The 14408-nt window shown below is 37.9% G+C and overlaps 1 protein-coding gene across 1 annotated transcript in view; it reads left to right on the forward strand.

The window, feature by feature from the left end:
- Positions 1 to 14408, forward strand: part of LOC122803248 (receptor-type tyrosine-protein kinase FLT3-like) — a 495076-nt gene that overhangs the window by 382437 nt on the left and 98231 nt on the right. Inside the window, exons 12-13 of the mRNA XM_044072843.1 lie at positions 1211 to 1322; positions 1408 to 1507. Of these exons, the coding sequence (XP_043928778.1) occupies positions 1211 to 1322; positions 1408 to 1507 (212 nt within the window). The remainder of the gene's footprint in view (positions 1 to 1210; positions 1323 to 1407; positions 1508 to 14408) is intronic.

A 14408-nucleotide genomic window follows, 5' to 3' on the forward strand; every position in this document is an offset into this window, starting at 1 on the left:
GGTGGGGGATACTGAAGATACAGGGATGATTCTTTACAGGACTGTGCCAACACCAATGGCAGTATGGTTATCGGAGGGTGGGGCATACACTAGACCACCAGGGCTTAATAGATGCATGCCACAATAGCACTCAAACTATTACGGGTGTGGGAGAACCATGGGAGGGCAGATAGGGTAAGGGCAGTTACAGGGACTATGGTGTGTTTCTTGTTGTGTACTTTTCTTTGTGTGTGAGAAAGTGACTGGGAGGGAGTACCGCTGCCTATGCAAGCAGCTAGCAACTACCACAACATTTTTTTTATTTTTTACATTTGTTGACCGGGATAGTCCGACTGGATGCATGTCCATTTTCAGTGGAGGCCCACTGAAAATGTTGATCAACATGATCTGCACATCGTGGAATTAACTGTGATTCAAAAATACATGCAAATTAGCTGATATTGATGTCTCACCTCATCACAGCTAACATGTTTCTGAATGGCAAACGGGCACGTCTTGGAAGAAGGGCCTTTCTAGAATGAGCCATATGTCTTTAATGAATTCTTGGGGCTATGAAGCAATGAAGCAATCCTTAGGGTACAGGACGCTATCATTATGGGAGGCAAGGATTATTCAGTCTGCTAACTCTGATCTCTAAGGCTATGATTATAAGTAAATGATGTGGATAAAATAGTGGTATTTGTGTACATAGGTACTATGCTCATTTTTAGATGTTCTGCTACAAAGTCGCTAGTTAAATGTATTTTGATCAAACAGAAGCTCAGGGGAAAGAATAAAAAGATCAAATTCTCTTCACTCCATTTATTGTTGAAAACTAAATTGTTCGAACCTATGTTGACCTGCTGGTAAGTTATGCAAGTAAAGTTTGGGCCTGAGTTTTTCACATTCAACAAAATACTGATTTCAAAGCTGAATTCATATATCACAGCATATTGATTAATGAGACATATTTTTTCACATCATTAATATTACTTGTCCATTTTTGTGTTCTGAACATTTTGTTATTACTGTAGTAAGACATCAGTAAGGATATGCCAAATGTATTTAACATGAGGACCGTTAGGTAATAACTTAATAAAAGTCAGTCCTACCAACTTTTGAACTTCTTGAGTATAACAGAACTGCTTTGTTGAATATTGTACAGTGTGATGCAGTGTCCTCCTAGTTAAATTGCAGTTCATAACATTCATATTTTTATCATTAAATATAGGCTCGTCTACCTGTAAAATGGATGGCTCCTGAAAGCATTTTCAGAGGGATATATACAAATAAAAGTGATGTCTGGTCCTACGGAATATTGCTCTGGGAAATATTTTCACTGGGTTTGTATTTAAAGAATTTATTAGGCAAGACTGAATCCTTTTTACAAGGTCTATACCTGAACATTTACTTAACCTATGTTTACAGGTGTCAATCCTTACCCTGGTATTGTAGTTGATGAGAAGTTCTATCGACTTATTCAGAATGGATTCAGAATGGAACAGCCATTCTATGCAACAGAAAACATGTGAGTTGATTTAAACATAATTGTATTTTATTTCAAATTTACACAATAAATGCACATTTTTATTGGTTTACTAGGCAATATTTGTATGTATAGACTTTGAGAATCGATGATCATTCATGTGATTCTTGCACACATTAATATCCAAAAGATTAAAGGAGTGTGTCAAATAATATGTCGTTGTTTTACGGTATGTTGCACATCTTGTCTTGAGTCTCATTTTTTGAATTACAAATCTCTGAAAGAAATAATTAAAAACTTTTCAACTGAAAATTAGTCCATAAAATCACATTTCATACAAAAACAAACAAAACAATCTTATATTGCAAAAACGTATCTTAATTTTTTTTTCTTGCAGGGAGCAAGTTCCTCTGCATCCATACTGAGGGAGGGGGGAAGCCTTCCACACCTCTTTACTTAAATATGCTAACTCTATGGTTTCACAACCACCGAGAACAGTGATAATACCATACAGAGTAAATCACTGCTGGTGTACCAACATAAAACAGCACCAGAAGTGACTTTCTACATTATACTGTGAGTTATAGTTCAACAAAATGTATTTTCAGTGAAGTTATTTTATTCAGTGGTTTGTGATTCAACAAAATGCATGGTAACCATGTTTGAAAATTCATGAGTAAAGTTAGTCTTATTCTATAAAAAACAAGACTTCGGTAAAAAGATTAGAAAGTAAAAAATGAAAACACCCCAAAGGTTTATAAATTATTCCTTTAGGGAACTGTGTTCTAGTCAAAATTTATGTTTAATACTACTATTTTCATGGTTTACTACTTTCCATAATCTGTTAGACTATGAAAAAATAGTTTGATACACATATGTGATGCAGGGTGACATTTTTCATGGCAATAAACATGCATATTGTGTAAACAAACAATGTAGAGTACAGAAAGACTCTTAAAGGCAGGACTCCGAAGTGGTCTGTATGCACCAAGGAAGGAGCTAAGTCAATAGATTTTCTGGTAACTGATTAAAAGAAAAGATTCCGTGGAGTTCTACCTGGCAAATTTCACCCAGGTAGACAGGACCACTGATTAAAACAAAAATTCCATATAGCCACTTCCTCACCAGTCTGCCTTAACCATCTTAACTAATTATTACTCTCACATCCCAAGTTTGACAATGTTGCTATTCCACACTTCTTTCTTACTTCTTCTCTTTCTCGTCTTCCATTTAATATCATATCATAATCATTTAGTCACAACCTTTTCCTCACCTACCATGTCACTTTCCTCTCCACCCCATACTACAACCATAAACATCAACGTAGCACCAAATCTGTTTAATACAACTACGGTACACACATCAACTTGCTACCACCCCCCCCCCCCGACTACTTGGTAAATATACTATACTAAACTAACACTTAAACACTCACACCCAATTTTACATTCAATATTGCACCTCAAACTTAGCGGCAATATCCACCCAGGTCCAGGCCCCAACATTAATCATCCAATCACTATACCCCTCCCATATAGTCATATTACTACTAATCCATACCACAGAAAATCTGACGTCTTACTTCTAAAAATGAATCTTAGAAGCCTACTAAACAAAATACAAGAATTTCATGCTTCAGTCTCACTCTCCTCCCCTAATATAGCAGTTCCAACTGAAACTTGGCTAAAACCCGAGATAAGTAACAATGAAAACCTCAAGCTATAACATCCACAGATCAGACAAAATCAATAAACTTGGAAGCGGAATAGCTATTTATTGTAGATAAACTCACTAAACTAGGTATAAATACCTATGTCACAAGATGGGTTGCCAACTGGCTCACTGACAGAACCCACACTGTGAAAGTAGCAGACTCCATATCTGACTTCAGACCAGTGACAAGTGGAGTACCACAGGGTTCAGTCCCGGGTTCTCTCCTGTTTGGTATCTACTTCTCTGAAGTACAAACTAACACAGAAGGTCTTTGGCTAATGAAGTTCGCAGATGACTGCAAACTTGTAGCCATAATTGAAACTTCTAATGATGTGGACATCCTACAAAAGGGCCTTACTGAGACAGATGCCTGGTGTTAAAGCCATAGCCTCAAGCTCAATGCCAAAAAGTGCATTATCATCACTTTTGGTAAAAACTCTGTACCCATGAACTACCACATAGACGGTAGTCTACTAAACACCGAAAGTGTGATAAGAGACCTTGGGACACAGGTGGACAGTAGTCTCTCCTTTGATAATCACATCGCCACAGTAGTCAGGAAATCCTTCTACGTGGCACATCTCATCACAAAAGGTTTCTCATCCAGGAAAAACGAGGCCATTGTTCCCCTCTTCTCGTCACTCATTAGACCCATTATAGAATACAGTGCCCCTTTTGGTATGTACCTCACAAGACATCTACAACAACTGGAAAGGCTGCAGAAATACCTCACAAAGAGGATTACCAGCCTCAAACAGATGCCCTATGCAGACCGTCTCAAAAACCTCCAGCTTTACTCCGTCACATATTGCCTACTCAGAGGCAATTTCTGCCTAACATACAAAGCTATGTCAAACCCAGAGCTGTTGGACATGCTCCACTTAAAGAAATCCCACTCCCTCTGAGCTACATGCTTTAGGGACCTAAACCTTGTCACCACAAAAAACAGAACATGCTGGAGGGATAGATTCCTGTCCCAGAGACTTTCCATACTCTGGAACAAACTACCTATCTATGTCAAACAAAGCTCCTCATTAGCACTCTTCAAGAAGAATCTTGATGATTGGATGAGAGATAGGAAATTCACTCTGGGGATCACTTCTGTGGCTCTGCTCAACAGAGGCACAGGAAAATAATTTTCTTGGGTAGCGAAAGCCAGGGTATCTTTTTGGCTAGACTTATATAGGCCCTAGGGCCAATAGCCTAGTACCTACCTATGAACCTATTATAAAACACACTTAATCTAGAACGCATAGAACCAAACCTGCCAGAACTCAATAATGCAGAGATATTATTTACTCACCTCAAAATAAACTCCGCTAAATGCATAACTATTATAGCAACATACATCCCTCTGGGTAACAGTCCCACCATAATGAAAGTCATCATTCACTGGTCATTCCTATCATTTCCCCAAGAAACCATAATAATGGGGGGGACTTTAATACTGACTGGCTGACTTACACCTCAGATAACCCCTCAAACATCATCCATCTGCATGGATTCTCCCAGTTAATACAAACCCCAACTAGAATTGACAAAAGAACCAACAACAGGCAATCCTAAATTGAATTTTAACCAACAAACCTTCACTTGCCTATCAGTCTGGTTGCCTTCATAATAGTATAAGTGAGCACCTACCTACCTACCTACCTACCTGCTCAGACAATGACTGCACCCCTCCAAAAATACTACATATAGACAAATTCACAACAAGAAAAATTTTATTCCACAAACTTTAAATCCATCCTCCAGTACTGTGACTGGACTCCACTAACATTACTGCCCCTAGATGCTGCTGTGCATCACTTTAATAATACATTCCTGGACATATTAAATAGCCCAGCACCTCCTAGAACTGTCAGAATGGACTCCACTAACATTACTGCTCCTAGATGCTGCCGTGCATCACTTTAATAATACATTCCTGGACATATTAAATAGCCTAGCACCTCCTAGAACTGTCAGCGTAAAATCAATCTATGCTCCTGGTTAACAAAATATACCAAGCAGAAACTTCACCTTAGAGTTAAAGCTTGGGGACAGTATTAGCCAACAAAAACAAGCTACCTAAGATTATCATCGACAGCGGCAACTAAGAAATAAAGTCAAAATCCAGATCAAGAAGGACAAAAATTGTACTATAATATAATCCAACAGAAACACCAAACCAATTTCAAAAATTCTGTACTCCTATAAATCAACTTCTACACCCTGGGCAATCCTCGACTCCAACCCCAACCACTACAGTACTACAGACAGTATAGCTACCCAGTTTAACACGTATTTTACTAATTCCATACAATCGCTAACCAAATATAACTGCAATGCCTTTCAACCATACCAAAAGGAACCAATGAAAATCTCAATACCTTTTCCTTCAAGCCCATCCAAACCAGTACCATAAAAAATGCTTAAGAAACTCAAACCCACATCCCTCGCTGCTGATAATTTACCTTCTGAATACCTAAAGTTAGCCACTGATGCCATCACATATCCTGTCCCAATTTTTATCAGTTATTCAGCCTCAGAACAATACATTCTCAAAATATGGAAAATATCCTATATCATTCCATTACATAAAGGCAGGACTTCTACAGAGCTCTCTAACTACAGGCCAATAACAATTCTATCACCACTATCCCAAATCCTAGAAAAATGTATCCATAACCAGCTCATGAACTACCTGTTAAGCAATAACCATCTAGCCAACTCCCAGCATGGCTTCTGACCCAAACATAGTATCACTACTACCGTCATAAGTTTCACAAACACAATCAACCAACTCAGAAATAATGGCCAACTAGTATTTTCCATCTTCCTAGACATGTTGAAAGCATTTGATACCATTTCCCACCAAAACTCCTCAATGAACTCTCAGCACAAAACTAGGCCAATGTGCCCTGGCTTGGTTTCATAACAACCTATCTGACCAACAACAAACTGTTAAATGACAACGTGATTTCTCTTGTTTATTACCTGTCACCTTGGGCATTGCAGAGGGGTCAGTCCTAGGTCCACTCCAGTTCACTATCTTCACCAATAAACTCTATACTGCTAACCACTTTGCCACAATCATACAGTATGCAGACAACTCCACACTCATCTGTACTGCACTCTCACTTTCTCAACTCCAAGAAATAACCCAACAGTCCTTCTCAGCTATAGAATCTTAGGTCATTGACTATCAATTAATTCTTAATCCCAATAAAACAAAACTAATGCTGTTTTCAAATAATAAAATCCAAGCCTGCTTAATGCCCTTTACAATTTTTTCACCCAATATAGATACTGTACCACAAACAAAGCTACTCAGTGTCACAATCAATAATAACATGAAATTCGACAAGCATCTATCTCTAAGCATTAAAAATGTTCACATAAAACTAGGTTGACTATATAGAGTTAAACCATACCTCACCATCTCCACTAGACAATCTATTGCCAGAACCCACTTACTCTCTACTCTTCTCAGTTTAACACGTATTTTACTAATTCCATACAATCGCTAACCAAATATAACTGCAATGCCTTTCAACCATACCAAAAGGAACCAATGAAAATCTCAATACCTTTTCCTTCAAGCCCATCCAAACCAGTACCATAAAAAATGCTTAAGAAACTCAAACCCACATCCCTCGCTGCTGATAATTTACCTTCTGAATACCTAAAGTTAACCACTGATGCCATCACATATCCTGTCCCAATTTTTATCAGTTATTCAGCCTCAGAACAATACATTCTCAAAATATGGAAAATATCCTATATCATTCCATTACATAAAGGCAGGACTTCTACAGAGCTCTCTAACTACAGGCCAATAAAAATTCTATCACCACTATCCCAAATCCTAGAAAAATGTATCCATAACCAGCTCATGAACTACCTGTTAAGCAATAACCATCTAGCCAACTCCCAGCATGGCTTCTGACCCAAACATAGTATCACTACTACCGTCATAAGTTTCACAAACACAATCAACCAACTCAGAAATAATGGCCAACTAGTATTTTCCATCTTCCTAGACATGTTGAAAGCATTTGATACCATTTCCCACCAAAAACTCCTCAATGAACTCTCAGCACAAAACTAGGCCAATGTGCCCTGGCTTGGTTTCATAACAACCTATCTGACCAACAACAAACTGTTAAATGACAACGTGATTTCTCTTGTTTATTACCTGTCACCTTGGGCATTGCAGAGGGGTCAGTCCTAGGTCCACTCCAGTTCACTATCTTCACCAATAAACTCTATACTGCTAACCACTTTGCCACAATCATACAGTATGCAGACAACTCCACACTCATCTGTACTGCACTCTCACTTTCTCAACTCCAAGAAATAACCCAACAGCCCTTCTCAGCTATAGAATCTTAGGTCATTGACTATCAATTAATTCTTAATCCCAATAAACAAAACTAATGCTGTTTTCAAATAATAAAATCCAAGCCTGCTTAATGCCCTTTACAATTTTTTCACCCAATATAGATACTGTACCACAAACAAAGCTACTCAGTGTCACAATCAATAATAACATGAAATTCGACAAGCATCTATCTCTAAGCATTAAAAATGTTCACATAAAACTAGGTTGACTATATAGAGTTAAACCATACCTCACCATCTCCACTAGACAATCTATTGCCAGAACCCACTTACTCTCTACTCTTCTCTACACTTCTCCTATCTTCACCAACCTGAAGAAAAGTCTAAGTCCGTTCTAAGTCCTGGAGATCCAATTGGAGTAGAGAGAATCTCCAGAAGAATTGTTAATTTTTGTGACTTGTAATAGAAATTTGTCGGAAGATCTCAGGTGTCTTACTAGAGTGAGGTTGAAGTAGATTACAGAGTGTTGGACACTTGTCAGGTTGCTGTGCATCACTTTAATAATACATTCCTGGACATATTAAATAGCCCAGCACCTCCTAGAACTGTCAGAATGGACTCCACTAACATTACTGCTCCTAGATGCTGCCGTGCATCACTTTAATAATACATTCCTGGACATATTAAATAGCCTAGCACCTCCTAGAACTGTCAGCGTAAAATCAATCTATGCTCCTGGTAAACAAAATATACCAAGCAGCTACTTAACCTTAGAGATAAAGCTTGGGGACAGTATTAGCCAACAAAAACAAGCTACCTAAGATTATCATCGACAGCGGCAACTAAGAAATAAAGTCAAAATACAGATCAAGAAGGACAAAAATTGTACTATAATATAATCCAACAGAAACACCAAACCAATTTCAAAAATTCTGTACACCTATAAATCAAGTTCTACACCCTGGGCAATCCTCGACTCCAACCCCAACCACTACAGTACTACAGACAGTATAGCTACCCAGTTTAACACGTATTTTACTAATTCCATACAATCGCTAACCAAATATAACTGCAATGCCTTTCAACCATACCAAAAGGAACCAATGAAAATCTCAATACCTTTTCCTTCAAGCCCATCCAAACCAGTACCATAAAAAATGCTTAAGAAACTCAAACCCACATCCCTCGCTGCTGATAATTTACCTTCTGAATACCTAAAGTTAGCCACTGATGCCATCACATATCCTGTCCCAATTTTTATCAGTTATTCAGCCTCAGAACAATACATTCTCAAAATATGGAAAATATCCTATATCATTCCATTACATAAAGGCAGGACTTCTACAGAGCTCTCTAACTACAGGCCAATAACAATTCTATCACCACTATCCCAAATCCTAGAAAAATGTATCCATAACCAGCTCATGAACTACCTGTTAAGCAATAACCATCTAGCCAACTCCCAGCATGGCTTCTGACCCAAACATAGTATCACTACTACCGTCATAAGTTTCACAAACACAATCAACCAACTCAGAAATAATGGCCAACTAGTATTTTCCATCTTCCTAGACATGTTGAAAGCATTTGATACCATTTCCCACCAAAAAATCCTCAATGAACTCTCAGCACAAAACTAGGCCAATGTGCCCTGGCTTGGTTTCATAACAACCTATCTGACCAACAACAAACTGTTAAATGACAACGTGATTTCTCTTGTTTATTACCTGTCACCTTGGGCATTGCAGAGGGGTCAGTCCTAGGTCCACTCCAGTTCACTATCTTCACCAATAAACTCTATACTGCTAACCACTTTGCCACAATCATACAGTATGCAGACAACTCCACACTCATCTGTACTGCACTCTCACTTTCTCAACTCCAAGAAATAACCCAACAGTCCTTCTCAGCTATAGAATCTTAGGTCATTGACTATCAATTAATTCTTAATCCCAATAAAACAAAACTAATGCTGTTTTCAAATAATAAAATCCAAGCCTGCTTAATGCCCTTTACAATTTTTTCACCCAATATAGATACTGTACCACAAACAAAGCTACTCAGTGTCACAATCAATAATAACATGAAATTCGACAAGCATCTATCTCTAAGCATTAAAAATGTTCACATAAAACTAGGTTGACTATATAGAGTTAAACCATACCTCACCAACTCCACTAGACAATCTATTGCCAGAACCCACTTACTCTCTACTCTTCTCTGCACTTCTCCTATCTTCACCAACCTGAAGAAAAGTCTAAGTCCGTTCTAAGTCCTGGAGATCCAATTGGAGTAGAGAGAATCTCCAGAAGAATTGTTAATTTTTGTGACTTGTAATAGAAATTTGTCAGAAGATCTCAGGTGTCTTATTAGAGTGAGGTTGAAGTAGATTACAGAGTGTTGGACACTTGTCAGGTTGATATACTATGCCATGGGCCATTGTAAGTTGGGTGAATGTTAAGATATTGGGTAACTCAAGACAGTTTAGCTGGCATAAAGCAGTGCAGTGATGAGATCTATATGAGGAGTTGGTAGCAAATCTGGCAATATTATTGTAGCAGGCATCTAGTTTAGCTGGGTCTGTTTTCTTCAGGTTGGTGAAGATAGGAGAAGTGTAGAGAAGAGTAGAGAGTAAGTGGGTTCTGGCAATAGATTGTCTAGTGGAGTTGGTGAGGTATGGTTTAACTCTATATAGTCAACCTAGTTTTATGTGAACATTTTTAATGCTTAGAGATAGATGCTTGTCGAATTTCATGTTATTATTGATTGTGACACTGAGTAGCTTTGTTTGTGGTACAGTATCTATATTGGGTGAAAAAATAGCTACCCAGTTTAGCACGTATTTTACTAATTCCATACAATCGCTAACCAAATATAACTGCAATGCCTTTCAACCATACCAAAAGGAACCAATGAAAATTTCAATACCTTTTCCTTCAAGCCCATCCAAACCAGTACCATAAAAAATGCTTAAGAAACTCAAACCCACATCCCTCGCTGCTGATAATTTACCTTCTGAATACCTAAAGTTAGCCACTGATGCCATCACATATCCTGTCCCAATTTTTATCAGTTATTCAGCCTCAGAACAATACATTCTCAAAATATGGAAAATATCCTATATCATTCCATTACATAAAGGCAGGACTTCTACAGAGCTCTCTAACTACAGGCCAATAACAATTCTATCACCACTATCCCAAATCCTAGAAAAATGTATCCATAACCAGCTCATGAACTACCTGTTAAGCAATAACCATCTAGCCAACTCCCAGCATGGCTTCTGACCCAAACATAGTATCACTACTACCGTCATAAGTTTCACAAACACAATCAACCAACTCAGAAATAATGGCCAACTAGTATTTTCCATCTTCCTAGACATGTTGAAAGCATTTGATACCATTTCCCACCAAAAACTCCTCAATGAACTCTCAGCACAAAACTAGGCCAATGTGCCCTGGCTTGGTTTCATAACAACCTATCTGACCAACAACAAACTGTTAAATGACAACGTGATTTCTCTTGTTTATTACCTGTCACCTTGGGCATTGCAGAGGGGTCAGTCCTAGGTCCACTCCAGTTCACTATCTTCACCAGTAAACTCTATACTGCTAACCACTTTGCCACAATCATACAGTATGCAGACAACTCCACACTCATCTGTACTGCACTCTCACTTTCTCAACTCCAAGAAATAACCCAACAGTCCTTCTCAGCTATAGAATCTTAGGTCATTGACTATCAATTAATTCTTAATCCCAATAAACAAAACTAATGCTGTTTTCAAATAATAAAATCCAAGCCTGCTTAATGCCCTTTACAATTTTTTCACCCAATATAGATACTGTACCACAAACAAAGCTACTCAGTGTCACAATCAATAATAACATGAAATTCGACAAGCATCTATCTCTAAGCATTAAAAATGTTCACATAAAACTAGGTTGAATATATAGAGTTAAACCATACCTCACCAACTCCACTAGACAATCTATTGCCAGAACCCACTTACTCTCTACTCTTCTCTACACTTCTCCTATCTTCACCAACCTGAAGAAAACAGACCCAGATAAACTAGATGCCTGCTACAATAATATTGCCAGATTTGCTACCAACTCCTCATATAGATCTCATCACTGCACTGCTTTATGCCAGCTAAACTGTCTTGAGTTACCCAATATCTTAACATTCACCCAACTTACAATGGCCCATGGCATAGTATATCAACCTGACAAGTGTCCAACACTCTGTAATCTACTTCAACCTCACTCTAATAAGACACCTGAGATCTTCTGACAAATTTCTATTACAAGTCACAAAAATTAACAATTCTTCTGGAGATTCTCTCTACTCCAATTGGATCTCCAGGACTTAGAACGCGAACCCACAGCACATCCTAATCACTGCTAATCCCTCACAGTTCAAAAATACTTCTCAAGTCTTACCTATCTAACTCTTGTCTCTGCTCTTGTCTAACTCCTGGCTGATTATCATCCCTTCTGCTCTATAGACTTCTTGTTTGTACCTCTACTACCTCCTCTGTAGATTTTTATTTTCTCTACCTGATGTCATCCCTTCTGCTCTATAGACTTCTTGTTTGTACCTCTACTACCTCCTCTGTAGATTTTTATTTTCTCTACTTGATGTCATCCCTTCTGCTCTATAGACTTCTTGTTTGTACCTCTACTACCTGCTCTGTAGATTTTTATTTTCTCTACCCGATGTAATCCTTACTCATCTCACTTATTACTTCCCTCATAGCTCTATCCAACTTTTTCTCTCTAGACTCTGTCTAAGCCACTTACACTCATCCCAATTTTCCTCATTGGTTCCTGAACTCCTCAACAATACCTTAGACAGGGTTTATTCATCATCTTCATCATCATCATCAGCCCCCCTTTATGCCATTTTCTAAGTGGAGTTGGGGTATCATGTTAACTGTTGCCATATCTCCTGATTCAGTGTCACACTCCTACCTTCTTCGACACTCATGCCTGACTGTTGCAGATCTTCTTTCACACAATCCATCCACCTCTTCGCTGGACATCCTTGTTTCCTCTTACCTTCTTCCTGTCTGTCCCAGATCTTCACAGATTGTCTTCTGCTTTTCTGCACATATGTCTGAACCACCGTAATCTATTCTCTTTGACCTTTTCTGCAATTGGAGCTACTTTGGCTTCTGCTCTTATGTCCTCATTTCTTCATCTATCCCACAGTCTACATCCTACCACCCTTCTCAGGCACTTTATTTCCATCACCTCTAGATTCTTCATCTGCCTTTACTGCCTATGTTTCTGTACCATTCAGTAGTACTGGTTGCAGCACTGTATTATACACTGTACTTTTCAGCTTCTTTGGCATTCTTCTGTCATAGACTACTCCTGAAACTCTATGCCAGTTGGTTGCAGCCCCTCTGATTCCACCCTTGACCTCTTTATTCAGACTTCCCTTCTCCTCAACCACTCCTCCCAGATACTTGAAGCCATTTACCTGTTCCGCTATCTTCCCTTCTATCTCAATTCTCAGCTTCTTCTGATTTCCCAAATTTGTTGCCATTGTCACTGGTCTTGTCTGTGCTCAGTTTCATCCCATGTGCCTTCAGTTTTGCATTCCATACCCTTAACCTTTACTGAAGTTCTTGCTCAGAGTCTGCTTGTAATGCCACATCATCTGCATACAGTGTTTATTGAATACTATAAATTGTTACATATACCTAGATAAAGTAAGCCAAATATACATCACTCTAAGCAAATCCTATATTATCCATTGTTGTAAATGGTTTGCCAGTAATAAGTATTTTCAACTATCTTTTTTATGTACAATTTGTGCTCCTTTGTACTTGTATGAGTTTTATTGTTATGTTCTGTATTGTTTTCTTGTGTATCTATTGGGACTCCCCCCCCCCCCGAGCCTCTGCTGAAAATGGGCATCTGCCCAGTCAGACTATCCCAGTAAAGAAACGGCAAATAAATAAATAATTTGCATTCTTAAAGCTAAAATAAAGAGTTGATGGCATTTCCTAGTATGATTTACTGACTTATCAAGACTAAGACATTATTAGCAGTTTTAATCAGCAGAGACAATTTGTTGCAAATTATGGTACATTTTGTAAATCAAGGAATTTATTCATCAGCATTGGTATATTTTAACAGACAATTCATTTTTTGTCTCAAACAATGGGTAATGAATGCAAATACTCAAGAGCTCAAAATCTGGGAGATATTTTAGTGCATCACAGACATTATGATGGATCAGAATCTAGTACTACAATTACAGGATGTTATTTATGTGAACATTGCGTTCGTTGTCAATCAGTTATTAAGACATCTATATCTTCTTCATATTTTAGTAAAACTCTTTCTATGTCAAACAATTGATTACCTGTGAGGCTGAAGACCCTTTCTATGTCAAACAATTGATTACCTGTGAGACTGTTATTTATCTTGCAATTTGTATCTGCAATGGTTTTTATGTTGGCATGTTCACTTAAGCTTTTAGGTTACACGTAGCTGAATATTAAAGTAACATCACATTTTATTGTGCATCTAACACTTTATTTAAACACAGCCTGAGTCATATGACTGCATCATTTTTGCATTGGCATAGATAAAGTTTAAAAATTTGTTGGTTAACAAAAGAAGCGTGCACAAAAATAACAAAAAATGGATTATTTATTTGGGCTCCTTATCACTCTCTAGCTAGATGATTCTTTCTAACTTAGCATGTATTTAAATATAGTTTTAATATTTTCTTTTGTATGCTCCTGTTTTGCAATTGTTATTCATACCTGTATTTTTATTGGGCAAGACTGAGATCATATGGTGGGGGTCTGCTTTGTTTATCTTTCCTTGATTAGTTAATGAATATACTAGACTGGGTAGGCTAATTTGTATCTAGTTAT

The sequence above is a fragment of the Protopterus annectens genome, chromosome 5.part1, assembly GCF_019279795.1.
Source record: "Protopterus annectens isolate FY-2018-M chromosome 5.part1, PAN1.0, whole genome shotgun sequence".
Taxonomy (NCBI): Eukaryota; Metazoa; Chordata; order Ceratodontiformes; family Protopteridae; genus Protopterus; species Protopterus annectens.